At 39.9% G+C, this 15,404-nt stretch overlaps 1 protein-coding gene across 1 annotated transcript in view; it reads right to left on the minus strand.

The window, feature by feature from the left end:
• Window positions 1-432: 432 nt before the first annotated feature.
• LOC126336002 (agrin-like) overlaps window positions 433-15,404 on the minus strand; it is a 1,245,461-nt gene continuing 1,230,489 nt past the window's right edge. The window contains exons 27-28 of the mRNA XM_049999480.1: window positions 2,087-2,234; window positions 433-1,358 (exon numbers count right to left, since the gene is read on the minus strand). Coding sequence (XP_049855437.1) covers window positions 1,198-1,358; window positions 2,087-2,234 — 309 coding nt within the window. The 3' untranslated portion in view covers window positions 433-1,197. The remainder of the gene's footprint in view (window positions 1,359-2,086; window positions 2,235-15,404) is intronic.

The raw sequence follows: 15,404 nt of genomic DNA on the forward strand, positions 1-15,404 counted from the left end.
CTTACTGCCAGGTTTCTAGTGTATTCTGTTTTTCCCACTATCATGTTCTTGCTCTGATCTGTTCCATGTATCTTCTATCATGTGTCATATGTATTCTTTTCGTAAATTAATGTAGTATGTGTTGCTAATACAGTTCCCAATTCGTTGTGGATTGTCATTTCCACAAATCTTTTAATGAAATGTATGTCGATCAAAAATTTATTCTACATTAAAATGTCTAATTTGTTTAAAAAAGTTGTAATGTCACATTTTATTTGTATTGTAATTTATTAATGTTTTAAAATTGATGCAGTCTTTCCATGCATGGCTGATGAGTAATGCAGACCTGTTAATAATTGTATAAATACTGGAAACAGTAAATGTAATAAGTTGTCCTGGCAATAATACTGTACTTTTTGGCAGAAGACTTGTACAGTACTATTCAGTAGTTTTCATATTTGAGGTGATGTAATTAAATGTCTCAAGCATTGGACATCCAAAAGTCATGTGATCAAAATAGAAATGAACCTTTAAAATTCACAATTTTCATTCTGTATATTGTAAAATATAACTTGGAATATGTATATGTATATATAATTTTAGCATCTGTCACACATTTCCATTTTACTACAAAACAAATAGCACTCTTTCTTAAAGACTTATGGACTGTTACCATCAAATTCATCCATTTTATTTTTAAAAAAATATGACATAAAATGTATCAGTCAAGACTGTGACCCTGATTTAGACACAGTTGCATGGCAGTAAATCTCTGTCAAACAAACAGAAAAGCACCATAACTTCAGTTAATTATTAATTTGTTAGGAGTATCCTTAAATGTCCTCTTATTGCTGGAGAGTCAAAACCAGTCTGATTATGTTACAGATAGTAAGCAATGAAATAACCAGATCTCATAAATATATAAACTGTCAGTTGCACACTGGCTTCAAAAACTGTCACATAAAAAACTAAGATATCACTTCTGTGGTTGCTTCATATTCATACTAAAATGTATGAAATTTGTCTTATTGTGTTAAGAGATTCACTTATTACAAAACAACACAAAACAAAATAAAAGACTCTTTGAGCTGGTATTTCGTAATTTCCTTCTCTGTGTGGTACAAATGATTTAACACTCAAGGTATTTTCATTTTCTTTTGTTTTCCTTGGTTTCTTCACTTCAGATGTCTTTTCATTCTTCTTTTTCACTCATGTAGTTCATACATCATTTTCGTGGCAGTATTCTGTCACTGTCTTCTGGTGTCTGGTGTGCTGTATCAAGTCAAATTCTTTCTTTGAAATTTTAACTTTCTGTATGCAGCCCTGAAATCCAGTGTAGTATGCAGTAGGCAAGCCAGAAGGTAGGACTGGAGCACCACCTGTTTTAAATAGGATTAATTAATGACCATGTGTTCCTTTCAAGCAAAGCACTATCATCTATTCTTAAGCTTGTAATTGATATAAATTTTTTAACTGTGGACCAACTCATAGTGCTCAATTTCAGTAGATGTGCATATGATGAGACATTAAACTTACTGACTAATTCTTCAAATCTGTGTGGCTTGGTGTATTACATTTATCATCAGAATTTGACATGACTAAAATATTGATTGGTTTACAATAAAGTAAAGGTAATGAACTGTATTACAATTTGGGTATTCATTGCAGTCTGCATCATTTTCTGTGAAACCATTCAACAGGCAAATAACTCCCAAGGCACAGATTTAATAAATCAAAATTAACAAGTTTGTTGAAGAATTAAAAGTTCTCACTTAGCAAAAATTTGACAGAAACCTAAAATCGCACACTTCTGAATCTGAAATTATTACTTCAGAAGTAAAATGTTGCAGCCTATAAAAGCAGCAAGTATCCAAATTCTGTATTATCTATTGTTGCATTTACTATGTTTGTCATTTTTGATCTAAGTACTCTCTTCAAAGAGAGTGCACAAATAATGAAGACTATCCTCAGTTTCATGAGTTTTTAAGTCCATAAATTGTAAAGTATACAGTGAGTGCTAAATTTTAATCTGTTTACTACAGATTTTAGTAGAATGTTGCCAAAAAGATAAGTGTGTGATTCACAAGAAAGGTTTGCTTCTACAGACCTAGCCAAAGCCATCCATTCGAGTGAAGCCTCACAGGCCCAGAGAGTGCCAGTGCTCTGATAGGATTCTCATCATCGACTTGAAGGAAGCCATGTCTTTGTCTTCTGTAGGCTATGAGTGTATGCCAGGCACCATCACTGACATAAACCTGAAACATATGAAACCAGCAGTGATGATCCGATTATGGATGCAATTAGTGTCAGATATGTGGAACTTTTGTTTAAATTAAGTAGTACTGAGTAATAAGAATAATGACAGACATACTTACCTATGGATATAATGTGGGTTGTACATAGGCTCATATATAAGAGAGAGAGAGAGAGAGGTAGAAGAAAACATAAAACAAATTATTATAGAGAAAGAAATCCTTCTGCCAGAAAGAGGCAGAGATTCATGTCTGAAACATTGTCCAGCACACTTTTAACTTTGTACATGTGATCAATGCAACATATATTTTGCTCATGGCAAAAGATTTCTTTTTCAGAAAGTATTCTGAGGATTTGGATAAAGCAGATTCCCTACTATATCCTTTCACACACATGTAAATACTTTAGGAGTAAAGGAGACCACTCACTGAAAAGCAAAAGCATTGAGTCACTAACAGGGACATAAAAAGGAAGAAAACTTGCTAGCTTTTGAAATAAATTATTTCTTGAGTACACAGACACATGTACGCATGCATGCATCCCCCCCTCCCCTACTCCTACCACCACCATCCCCACACGAACTCCTGTTGTGGGAGGACAGGTATTCCAGCTTGAGGAAGGACTTATTCTGAAAGCTGTATGGTTTTTTGTATGTCCCTGTCAATGATTCAGTGCTTCTGATTTTCAGTGAGTTGTCTCATTTATTCCTAAAGTATTTACATTCTGTCTGAGCTTTCCTACTATAACTTTCAAGCAAATGTGGTATTGTCACAGCACCATGGGAAAATCTTTGTAGAATTTGGAAGGAAAGGGGAGGAAGTGTAAGAAACAGACACTTTGAGACAGTCCCTTATTTGTGCTTAGTGTAAGTAATTACTCATAACGGTTTAAAACCCAGTTCGGCAAACAAATTTAATGTGTCACACATAATCTGATTATTGTGGGCTATATATCAGAATATGTTGAAAATATATTTCACTGTCATTAGTTTTAAAAGCATCCTACTGGAAAAGAAGATACAAATGCTCCAATGGCAATAAAAGTACAAAAGTTATTGAAAGATTTCAACAGATTTTCATTATAGATTAACAAAATTTAAAATTGGTGTAAAGAATACTATAAGTGACCACGAGTATTACAGTAAATACAAATAGCACAGGTGTGTTTGTGTTTGAGTGTGTGTTTTCATTCTTTTTTGTGTTCTTGTGAATGACTCAATGTTTCCACTATTCAGTGAGTTGTGTCCTTTACTCACAAATGATTTGCGTAGGGAAAGAAGAAAGACTTATTTGTAGTTTGTTATTCTCAGCAAGGATATATTTTTCATAAATAATCATACAACTACATCTACATGACTACTCTGCAATTCACATTTAAGTGCTTGGCAGAGGGTTCATCGAACCGCAATCATACTATCTCTCTACTATTTCACTCCCGAACAGCACGCGGGAAAAACGAACACCTAAAACTTTCTATTCGAGCTCTGATTTCTCTTATTTTATTTTGATGATCATTCCTACTTATGTAGGTTGGGCTCAACAAAATATTTTCGCATTCGGAAGAGAAAGTTGGTGACTGAAATTTAGTAAAAAGGTCTCGCCGTGATGAAAAACGTCTTTGCTGTAATGACTTCCATCCCAAGTCGTGTATCATATCTGCCACACTCTGTCCCCTATTACGTGATAATACAAAACGAGCTGCCCTTTTTTGCACCCTTTCGATGTCCTCCGTCAATCCCACCTGGTAAGGATCCCACACCACGCAGCAATATTCGAACAGAGGACAAACGAGTGTAGTGTAAGCTGTCTCTTTAGTGGACTTGTTACATCTTCTAAGTGTCCTGCCAATGAAACGCAACCTTTGGCTCACCTTCCCCACAATATTATCTACGTGGTCCTTCCAACTGAAGTTGTTCGTAATTTTAACACCCAGCTACTTAGTTGAATTGACAGCCTTGAGAATTGTACTATTTATCGAGTAATCGAATTCCACCGGATTTCTTTTGGAACACATGTGGATCATCTCACACTTTTCGTTATTTAGCGTCAACTGCCACCTGACACACCATACAGCAATCTTTTCTAAATCGCTTTGCAACTGATACTGGTCTTCGGATGACCTTACTAGACGGTAAATTACAGCATCATCTGCGAACAATCTAAGAGAACTGCTCAGATTGTCACCCAGGTCATTTATATAGATCAGGAACAGTAGAGGTCCCAGGACGCTTCCCTGGGGAACACCTGATATCACTTCAGTTTTACTCGATGATTTGCCGTCTATTACTACGAACTGCGACCTTCCTGACAGGAAATTACGAATCCAATCGCACAACTGAGACAATACCCCATAGGTCCGCAGCATGATTAGAAGTCGCTTGTGAGGAACAGTGTCAAAAGCTTTCTAGAAATATGGAATCAACTTGAGATCCCCTGTCGATAGCGGCCATTACTTCGTGCGAATAAAGAGCTAGCCGCGTTGCACAAGAGCGATGTTTTCTGAACCCATGCTGATTACGTGTCAATAGATCATTCCCTTCAAGGTGATTCATAATGTTTGAATACAGTATATGCTCCAAAACCCTACTGCAAACCGACGTCAATGATATAGGTCTGTAGTTAAATGGATTACTCCTACTACCCTTCTTAAACACTGGTACGACCTACACAATTTTCCAACCTGTAGGTACAGATCTATTGGTGAGCGAGCTGTTGTATATGAATGCTAAGTAGGGAGCTATAATATAAGTGTAATCTGAAAGAACCTAATCGGTATACAATCTGGACCTGAAGACTTGCTCGTATCAAGCGATTTGAGTTGCTTCACAACCCCTAAGGTATCTACTTCTAAGAAACTCATGCTAGCAGATGTTCGTGTTTCAAATTCTGGAATATTCCATTCGTCTTCCCTGGTGAAGGTATTTCGGAAAACTGCGTTCAATAACTCCGCTTATGCGGCACAGTCGTCGGTACCAGTACCATCGGCACTGCACAGCGAAGATATTGACTGCGTCTTGCCGCTTGTGTACTTTACATACGACCAGAATTTCTTCGGATTTTCTACCAAATTTCAAGACAATGTTTCGTTGTGGAACCTATTAAAGGCACCTTGCATCGAAGTCCGTGCCAAATTTCGCCCGTCTGTAAATTTTAGCCCATCTTCAGGATTTCGCGTTCTTCTGAACTTCGCATGCTTTTTCCGTTGCCTCTGGAACAGCGTTCGGACCTTTTTTGTGTACCATGGGGGATCCGTTCCATCTCATTTTCAACTAAAAATATTCACACTCAAGTCTGTGTCCATTCTCATATGAGGTATCTTTATTGGTTTTGCCAGTGAACTGGTATAGGAATGTGTTTATCAAATGTAGTGGTCACTGAGAACAAACAGGTTAAACACACAGACTCAATAAGGCTTTTATCAAATATTACTGCCACTAAGAAACATTTTTAAAAATTAAGCCTTTGATTAATAATCCTTCTGCAGATCTACTAAGCGTGAGTATACTGAAAGTAACGTGTTGTATTTTGTGAAATGTTAATGTGAGTGATGTGGAGTTATAACTGCTTTTAACTGTTATGAAACGAGGGGAATAAATATACATAATTTGGTAACAGGAGAAGTAGATGTTATGTACAAGGTGTCAAATAAATAATAGTAAGTACTTTGGTATGCTATTCCTGAGGCACAGTTGGGAAAAAATTTTATATAAAGTACTGTTTACTAAATCAAACAATGGAATCTCCAGGTTGGAATATCAATAATGCAAGGAAAATGTAGATTGCTAATTGCTCTGAAGATGACACATTAAGCTGCAGATGAGTGCAACTAAAAGGAACCAACACATTAGCTTTTAGCCACAGCCTTCATCAGAAAAGGAAACGCACACACACCACACACACACACACACGCACACACACACACACACACACACACACACACACACACACACACACACACACACACACACACACACACGTATTCATTCATACAAGCAAGCATGCCTCACGCACGTGTAACTGTTGTCTCCAGCGGCTCGGATTGGACTGCCAATTGGCTGTGGCCAAAAGCTAATGTATAAGTATCTTTTAGTTGTGCCTGTTTGCAACTTGATATATCATGAAACTTCTTGGCAGATTAAAACTGTGTGCCGGACCAAGGCTCGAACTCGGGACCTTTGCCTTTCATGGGCAAGTGCTCTACCAACTGAGCTACCCAAGCACAACTCACAACCCACCTTCACAGCTTCAATTCTGCCAGTTCCTCATCTCCTACCTTCCAAACTTGCCCATGAAAGGCAAAGGTTCCGAATTTGTTCACGTGATCACTTGACCGTGCTCTCGGGTCTCTCAGTATCTAATTGAACTCAGCCTGGCATTGTTCTTGGACTTGTATGGAACTTCCCAACTGTGTTTTCTATATTCCTTAACCTGAAACATTGGTCTCTCAGACCCATTATTCATTTTAAGCCCCGATTGTGGTAGTACTGCAAAATACCACAGCCTCTCTTTTTCAGTGTCTTTGTTTTGATACTTGCTGCGTGTAAATCAGCATTCAACAATCGTATTGACTTTGTCAGTCTAATGATAAACTGTGTTATTTAGAAATGGGCATGAAATTGGTTCCCTGGCTGACTGCATGTTTCACATTGTATGAAATAATGAGGTAAAGTTCGATAGCTACATGTTCCTAAGTGTTATACACACATCAAAAAAAGTTTTGCATCGCCCCAGTTCCCAGAACTCCTTAAGACAGACGTTGACTGTGGATATAGTATCACAGACACAGTCCCTTTGACTGTTTGGAGATGTCACTAAACCTGCCCAAAGATGTAAACAACCATGCATGAGCAGTGCCTATTAGAAAGTTGGGGTCCGACAGCTGATCAGTTCCAGTCACTCCATCAGGAAGGAGGTACACGGCTTGTGTTGTCTGTAGTTCAACCATGCCAAGACGGCAATACCACAGTTTGATTGTGTCTGCATTTTTACTTTGTGCCAGGAAGGGCTCTCAACAAGGGAAGTGTCCAGATATCTTGGAGTGAACCAAAGTGACGTTTTTCGGACATGGAGGAGATAGAGAGAAAGAACTGTCGATGACATGCTATGCTCAGGCCACCCAAAGGCTACTACTGCAATGGATAACCGCTACCTATGGATTATGGCTTGGAGGAACTCTGACAGCAATGCCACCACTTTGAATAATGCTTTTCGTGCAGCCACAGGACGTCATGTTGCGACTCAAACTGTGTGCATTAGGCTGCGTGATGTGCAACTTCACTCCTGATGTCCATGTGAGGTCCATCTTTGCAACCACGACACTATGCAGCATGGTACAGATGGGTCCAACAACATGCTGAATGGACCACTTAGGATTGGCATCACGTTCTCTTCACTGATGAGTGTCGCATTTGCCTCTGACCAGACAATCATCGGAGACGTGTTTAGAGGCAACCCAGTCAGGCTGAACGCCTCAGACACAAAGTTCAGCAAGCACAGCAAGGTGGACGTTCACTGCTGTTTTGGGGTTGCATTGTGTGGGGCCGATGTACATCATTGGTGGTCATGGAATGCTCCATAATGGCTGTACAGTACGTGAATGCCATCCTCCAACGGATTGTGCAATGATATTGGCAGCATATTGGTGAGGCATTCATCTTCATGGATGACAATTTGCACTCCCTTCATGCACATTTTATGAATGACTTCCTTCAGGATAACAACGTCGTCCAACTAGAGTGGCGAGCATGTTCTCTAGACATGGACCCTATTGAAGATGCCTGGGACAGATTGAAAAGGACTGTAAAATATGGATGATGTGACCCACCAATCACACTGAGGGATCTACACTGAATCGCTGATGAGGAGTGGGGCAATGTGAACCAACAGTGCCTTGATGAACTTGTGGATAGTATGCCACAATGAATATAGGCATGCATCAGTGCAAGGGGACATGCTAGTGAGTATTAGAGGCACCAATGTGTACAGCAATCTGGACCACCACCTCTGAAGGTCTCACTGTATGGTGGTACAAAATGCAATGTGTGGTTTTCATGAGCAATAAAAAAGGTTAAAATGATGTTTGTGTTGATCTCTGTTCCAGTGTTCTGTACAAGTTACGGAACTCTCAGAACTGAGGTGATGCAAAACTTTTTTTGATATGTCCATGTTTTTCCTTCAATTGATTTTTCAGATTTTCTTATTTTATACCATTTTATTATATGCATGAATTTATGTTTCTTTTCAACTGTAGCATGAACTGAATAAGAGGAATATCTCACCAGTTGATCTGAACTTTGAAGCTAGGGCACAAGAGCAATTATGTAAAATAAATGATGAGTACAATGGGAATTACAGCAAAATTTTTGATGTTTCTGATGCCTGATGCTGATTCTGATTTTAAGGTAGCTGATGGTCACCATGAAACAAAGAATGATAGTACTGAACAAAATGCTTTATTGCAGGAAGAGCCTGTTATGACATGTACCACAGATAACTAGTCATAGTAAACAGTCTTTTATAATGAAGATAATTTCAAGTGGAAACATTGAGACTCAGAGTCTGTTCGAACAAGAAAAACACCTGAACAACACAATTTGAAAGGAGGAATAAAACTAAAAAAAACTAAACTCCTCCCAAACAGGCCATGAAGGCCCAATGGTACCGACTGGCAGTCATGTCATCCTCAGCAGTTAGGCATCACCGGATGCGTATATGGAGGGGCATGTGGTCAGCACATTGCTCTCCCAGCCGTATGTCAGTTTCTGAGATTGGAGCTGCTACTTCCCAATGAAGTAGCTCCTCAGTTTGCCTCACAAGGGTTGAGTGCACCTCGCTTGCCAACAGTGCTTGGCAGACCAGATGGTCACCCATCCAAGTACTAGCCCAGCCTGACAGTGCTTAACTTCAGTGATCTGAATCTCAGATATAGGAGAATGATGTTGGAGGTATACCAAGTCATTGAACAGAAAAGAGTAGCATTTGAGTGAAGTATCTTACCTCAAAGTAAAGGAAAAAGTTGTATAAGTGCACCAAATGTGACCAACTGAGTTGCTTGGAAATGTAGTGGGAAGATGTGTTTTGACGTTGCAAAAGCTCTACTAATTAATATTTTCAATTAATTTATTATTACCTTCATTTATTTTTTCTGCAATCTTTCATTTTGCTCATGAATATTGTGACCAGTGTAACAATATTAACCATCATTTGAAGACTTGTTTTAAATGACTAGAGATACTCATGATGTTTTCTGTTAATTTTGATTTACGTAAATTCTTTCTAAGTGCTAAATAGTATTTCATCTAATTATAATATAAAATAGTTGACTATTCACTTAATTTTTGTCAGCTAATGTGGAGTTATATGATAAAAAATATAACAAGGTCTATGAAACTGCATGTTTCTAAAGTTAAATTGATTATACCGGGTGATCAAAAAGTCAGTATAAATTTGAAAACTGAATAAATCATGGAATAATGTAGATAGAGAGGTACAAATTGGCACACATGCTTGGAATGACATGGGGTTTTACTAGAACCAAAAAAATACAAAAGTTCAAAAAATGTCCAACAGATGGCGCTTCATCTGATCAGAATAGCAATAATTAGCATAACAAAGTAAGACAAAGCAAAGATGATGTTCTTTACAGGAAATGCTCAATATGTCCACCATCATTCCTCAACAATAGCTGTAGTCAAGGAATAATGTTGTGAACAGCACTGTAAACTATGTCCAGAGTTATGGTGAGGCATTGGCGTCAGATGTTGTCTTTCAGCTTCTGTAGAGATGTCGGTCAATCATGATACACTTGCGACTGCAGATAACCCCAAAGCCAATAATAGCATGGATTGAGGTCTGGGGACCTGGGAGGCCAAGCATGAGCACACGATCATCACCAAATGACACGCTTAAGAGATCTTTCACACGTCTAGCACTATGGGGTGGAGCGCTATCCTAATAAAACACCATGCCATTCCAATCATGTGTGTCAGTTTTTACCTCTCTATCTACATTATTCTGTGATTTATTAAGTTTACAAATTTATACAAACTTTTTGATCATCCAGTACATGCATTTATTTGTATGTATAGTTACTACATCAGTGGTGACATTTGAAGTTGATAATTCATGTGTGTTTTTGGATAAAGTGATGATGTCAACGCTGGGCAGGGTGGCTGATGCAGGTTCGAATCCTGCCTCGGGCATGGATGTGTGTGAAGTCCTTAGGTTAGTTAGCCTCAGTGTTGGGCTTCTTCCCGTCACTGTAAGAAGAATGTTGTTGGGATACACCACACTCGGTCAGCTCTGGCTGCGGATTTGAACTCTCAGGCAATGGGCATTAAAGTTGTTAGCCTCACAAGTGACGGTCTTGAAACTGTTTCTGGCAAATTGCTCATAAATGTGCATATGAATGGACACCCCTACAGTTTCAAGTGGATACAGTTGGGGTGACTTCGCTTCTTAATTCTGACTCATATCTGTGCCTTGTCTCCCCTGCGGTGTCTCCTACTTCATGATTTTTTCTCATTTACAACTGGTAACAAATCCCTATTTTTGGACGGTTTTGGCAGAGATGTCATTCAGGGTGGTGTTTGCCCATAGATATTCCTTGTGGTGGACAGTGCATTTGTGGAAAATTAGTTTGTCTTGGATGCTTTTACAGCATTTAGATTCACTCTCACTGATTTGATCTGCCTCATTTCTTACCATGTGCTCTATCAAGAAGTGGATTAACTGTGCAAGGAATATTTTGTCCTTTCTCTGCCTGGGTTAGGCAAGGTCACAGATTTTCTCTTAAAACCGTGATGGAACTGTGTCCCCCCCCCCCCCCCCTCCCCCTCAAAATTAGGCCACTACTGCTCACGCTTAATGATTAAGTTAAGAAAGCACTCAATAGGCTGACTGCTTTGGATGTCATTGAACTCTGTTATCAAGAAACCAGCTGGCAAGCTCTATCTTTCCAGCAATTTCATGGTGATGATTAACGCACAGTCTGGGACTGACTCATACTGCATTCCACACCCAGAACAACTCATGGCAAAACTGGCAGGGGGGACAGTATTTTTCTAACTGGATATGGCAGAGGTTTATTTACAACTGCCACTGGATGAAGAGTTGCAACAGCTCCTTGTCGTCAACACACCAAATGGTCTCTACAGGTATGACTGGTTAGATTTTGAAATTACAAGCACACTGGCCCTTTCTCCACATTTTTGGAGCAACTTGTACATTGTGTTCCTGTTGTATCAACTACCTTGATGACATTGTTTTCACAGGTTGCACCACCAAGTACCAGCACTACAACGTATGGCTTCTGCATCTGACCATGTCTGATGTGGGTCTCAAGTGCCATTTAGGTGAGCCATATTTGTTCCAAATCTCTGTTGAATATGTGGGTCGTGTCATTTCCCATAGGGGGATCCAGCTGACAAACAGTCATATGGAGTCTGTTCAAAAATTGCAGAACATTTGTAATTTCACACCAATGGTGTGTTGGAGCAAAATGTGGTTGGCATCCCTGTACACACCTTTGTTTAATGTGTAACTTCTGGAAGTTTCATTGTTATATGGCTATTATATGGCTATTAGGTATTGAGAAGAACGTTGTGTTGCAGAGTTTGCCAATTTTGAGAAGGAAGAGTTAGAGGAGCAACATGTCTGCATTATATGTTGTGTGAAACTGAGGAAAACCTTTACAGAGACACACCATCTGATGCAGGGAGCCTATGGTGAGGCTTGATTAAGTCATACTCGATGTTATGAATGGTTCACATTGTTTAAAAATGGCTGGACAGAAGTTAAAGGTGCCCCTCATTCAGGACGCCCTTAAAAGTCTATCGATGATGCTCATGTCACAAACATAAGTGAAATTGTGCATGAGAATAAGAGACTGACAGCATCTTGGAGTGCAATGTGTTGCCGCCAAGTTTGTCCCACAGCTCATCAAGGCCAGAAAGACCTTCACCTTGCAATCTGTGGAGAGCTATTGGATTGTGCAAATCAGAACTAGGTGTTCGTTAAGAGAATCACACCTGATGATGAGACATGGGTCTACAATTATGATTTTGAGACCAAGGTTCAATCTTCACAATTGGTCAGGAAAGGTTTTCCAAGATAAAAAGAGTTCATCAGCTCAGGTCAAATGTCAAAGCCATGCTGATAGTTTTCTTTGACTTTGAAGAAGGATTAGTTCATCAAGAATTCATGCTACAGGGACAAACTGCTAATTGATAGTACTATTGGGATGTGTTGCAATGCCTGCGAGAAAATGTAAGAAGGTAGCGGCCTGAAATGTGTTGAGGCAATTCATTGCTTTTGCATTACAATAACGCACCCGCACATTCATCCCTGTTGGTGAGAGACAATCACACAAAAAATGAAATCACCATGCTGTCTGTGGTCTCCAGACTTGGCCCCTGTATACTTTTCTTTAATTTACAAAGTGGAAAATCACATTGAAAGGACAAAGATTTGCAACAATAGATGAGATAAAAGAAAATTCATGTTCTGCAAGAGGCATAACAGGACTACTTCCAGAAGTGGAAACGGTGTTGGGAGCAGTGCTTCAGTTGTGAGGAGAGTGTTTTGAAGAACACCACACTCAATAAGGAAAAGGTAAGTGTAGAAAAAACTTGTGGTTGAAGTTCTGGAATTTTTTTTTGGTAGACGTTGTACTGCAGCTGTTGAGGTCCTTCCTCGTTGGGCTGATGTGAAAGAGCTTCATGTACTTTTAGGTATAGTTTCATATTGCCACAAATTTAAATAGTGGGCAGATACCATGGCGTATCGTATCCTCTAAATCAGTTGCTCAAAAAAGCCATGTCATACTTGTGAATAAGCATTTAAGAATTTGAAAGATAGTCTTCATTGTGCCCTGTGGCCGCTACATATGAGCTGGTTTGAAAGGTTGCTGTGGCTACAGATGCATCTCTGTATGGCTTTTGGCCATACTGTCCCACCGCATTGTAGGTGGTTCAGAACAGCCAATAGCTTTTGCCTTGAAGATGCTCAATGTGGCACAGAAGAAAGACTCTTACATTGAGAAGGAAACACTTGATATTAACTATGCCGTTAAGAAGTTTCATGTGTTTCTCTATGCTGTTAAGTTTCACCTATTTATTGTTGATAGTCCTTTAGTCAGTCTCTTTAGCCCTATGGCATGTCTGCCAGACAAAATGGTCCATACACTTCAACAGTGGGCATTGTTCCTCAGTCATTATCGCTATCCAATTAACTTCTGTTCAACTGCTCACCACTATAATGCTAGTGCTCTCTCACACCTTCCATGGGTTGATCAGGATGAAGTCCTTTGGTTAAACTCAATGACAAAGCTCAAGGGACACTGAACCGGTTCCCTATTATGGGCTCCTGCTTTGTCTCGCAGTCAGCTCCAAGCCTGTTCTTCTCCAGGCATGACAGTATATTCTGCAGGGGTGGCCGGAATGCCTGCCAGCTCGAGCATTGGGTCCCATCTGTAATTATTTTGTGCTGTGCCATAGACTGACTCTTGATGATGGTTTAATTTTGTTGTCAAGAGAACACACTGTGCCATGAGTAGTCACTCCGGATCCCTCAGGCGAGACATTGTGGTGTGCGCACTGTAAGACCTTCAGTACACACACCATCAGATTGTTTAGCTTGTCACTCTAACAAAGTAGGCGAGTGTCAGCAATATGTCTCGAGGTCTTATCGTGGCGTGTTTATCTTCTGCTGTTAGTTCAGACGATAGAAATGCCACTTGCACGCTTATAGTAGCAGATTGACGGTAACCAACTTTAAACAGAACTTGATTAATTTTCACACACATTTATTAAAATAATAACAAGCATAAAAATTACTTAACTTGGTTCTGGATGCTATTTACAATTGACAATCTGAAGTTCCTTTGGTATTGATACATTAATCTTATTCTCACATATATCTCTGATACTTGACAAAAGTGTCTATACATTTACCTTCATGGCTATGTAAAGGAACAGGGTAATCTTATTAGGTGCAGACTGAAACTTGACTATAGACTGGTACACACAAATGTAAAACTCATATAGACTGGTACAGACTAATGCAGACTCACTAATCGGAGGTCTGTACAGTCGTTATAATACCTCGCACGTTCATGTATCACTGCATGAGTGTGATCCATGAGGAGAAAAGATACTACGTTAGCAGCAATCTCACTGGCTGCGTTAGATATTAATATGCGGATCGTCAGAAGTAGAATTTGGTCCATCTCTATGGCAGTGCCATCGTGTAGTGCGGAGATGGGTGAGTGCTGCGCCTGCGCTGTTGTGCTTAGTGGGGCGTGCTCTAGTGAGAAAGTTGTGTACACGCTGACTATGCGGAACTATGTACACAACAGACATCTTTTGCATCCTGCATCATGGTCACTGTGGGAGAGGAGGGAGGGGGGTGTCAAGGACGAAAATGCTGGCTCACTAGCATGTTGATTGGCTGGCGATAAATCATGAGATCGAACCTTTATTTGCTGTTTGTCATAAGTAAGCAGGCCACCAAACAGCCCAACTGCAGTTTTGCTCTCTTTGGCTAGAGCCTTCAGAGTCGTGAGATCACATCCACCTAAATTTTGCAGGTTCCTCTTTGGACGCTTATTGATTGGTAGTCATAGAAGCCTACTGTCAGTTCCATACATCATGAACTGCCGCTCTATGCCAGTGGAATTTCAGTGCAGGCCACCACCTGGATTTTCTCCATTGAAGGCTGCTCCCATACCCTGATGACAGACTTTTCAAGATTTTTGTGTAACTTGGTACCCACCATGTCACAGTGTCCTCTTTCCTTCCTCAACTGAACAAGGAGGCAATATGCCTCACACAGTCTTTTGAGATGCAGATAAAGAAGAACATTGGGCGTGCCCCAACGGAAGATGGACTCAGACATTTTGTCATTTCTTGCAGGCCCATTCCAACTGGTGAGAAGAGCTGACTGAACTGTTGCAAGGGGACCAGCCATGCACAGTGTTGAGCATCCTGCTGCCTGTGGTGTGGACTCCTAGGCTGCTTTCATTATGGCAATATGCTCTGGGTACCCACTAAGGGTTGTTGGTTTGTGCTTCTGGTTGCTATGAGTGCCGGATTTCAGCAGTCGCCCATGACTAACAAGGTTGGAGAATCTTCATCCTGCAGATGGAGAACAAGCTGGTGATCTGTCATCGAAATC

The sequence above is a fragment of the Schistocerca gregaria genome, chromosome 2, assembly GCF_023897955.1.
Source record: "Schistocerca gregaria isolate iqSchGreg1 chromosome 2, iqSchGreg1.2, whole genome shotgun sequence".
Taxonomy (NCBI): Eukaryota; Metazoa; Arthropoda; class Insecta; order Orthoptera; family Acrididae; genus Schistocerca; species Schistocerca gregaria.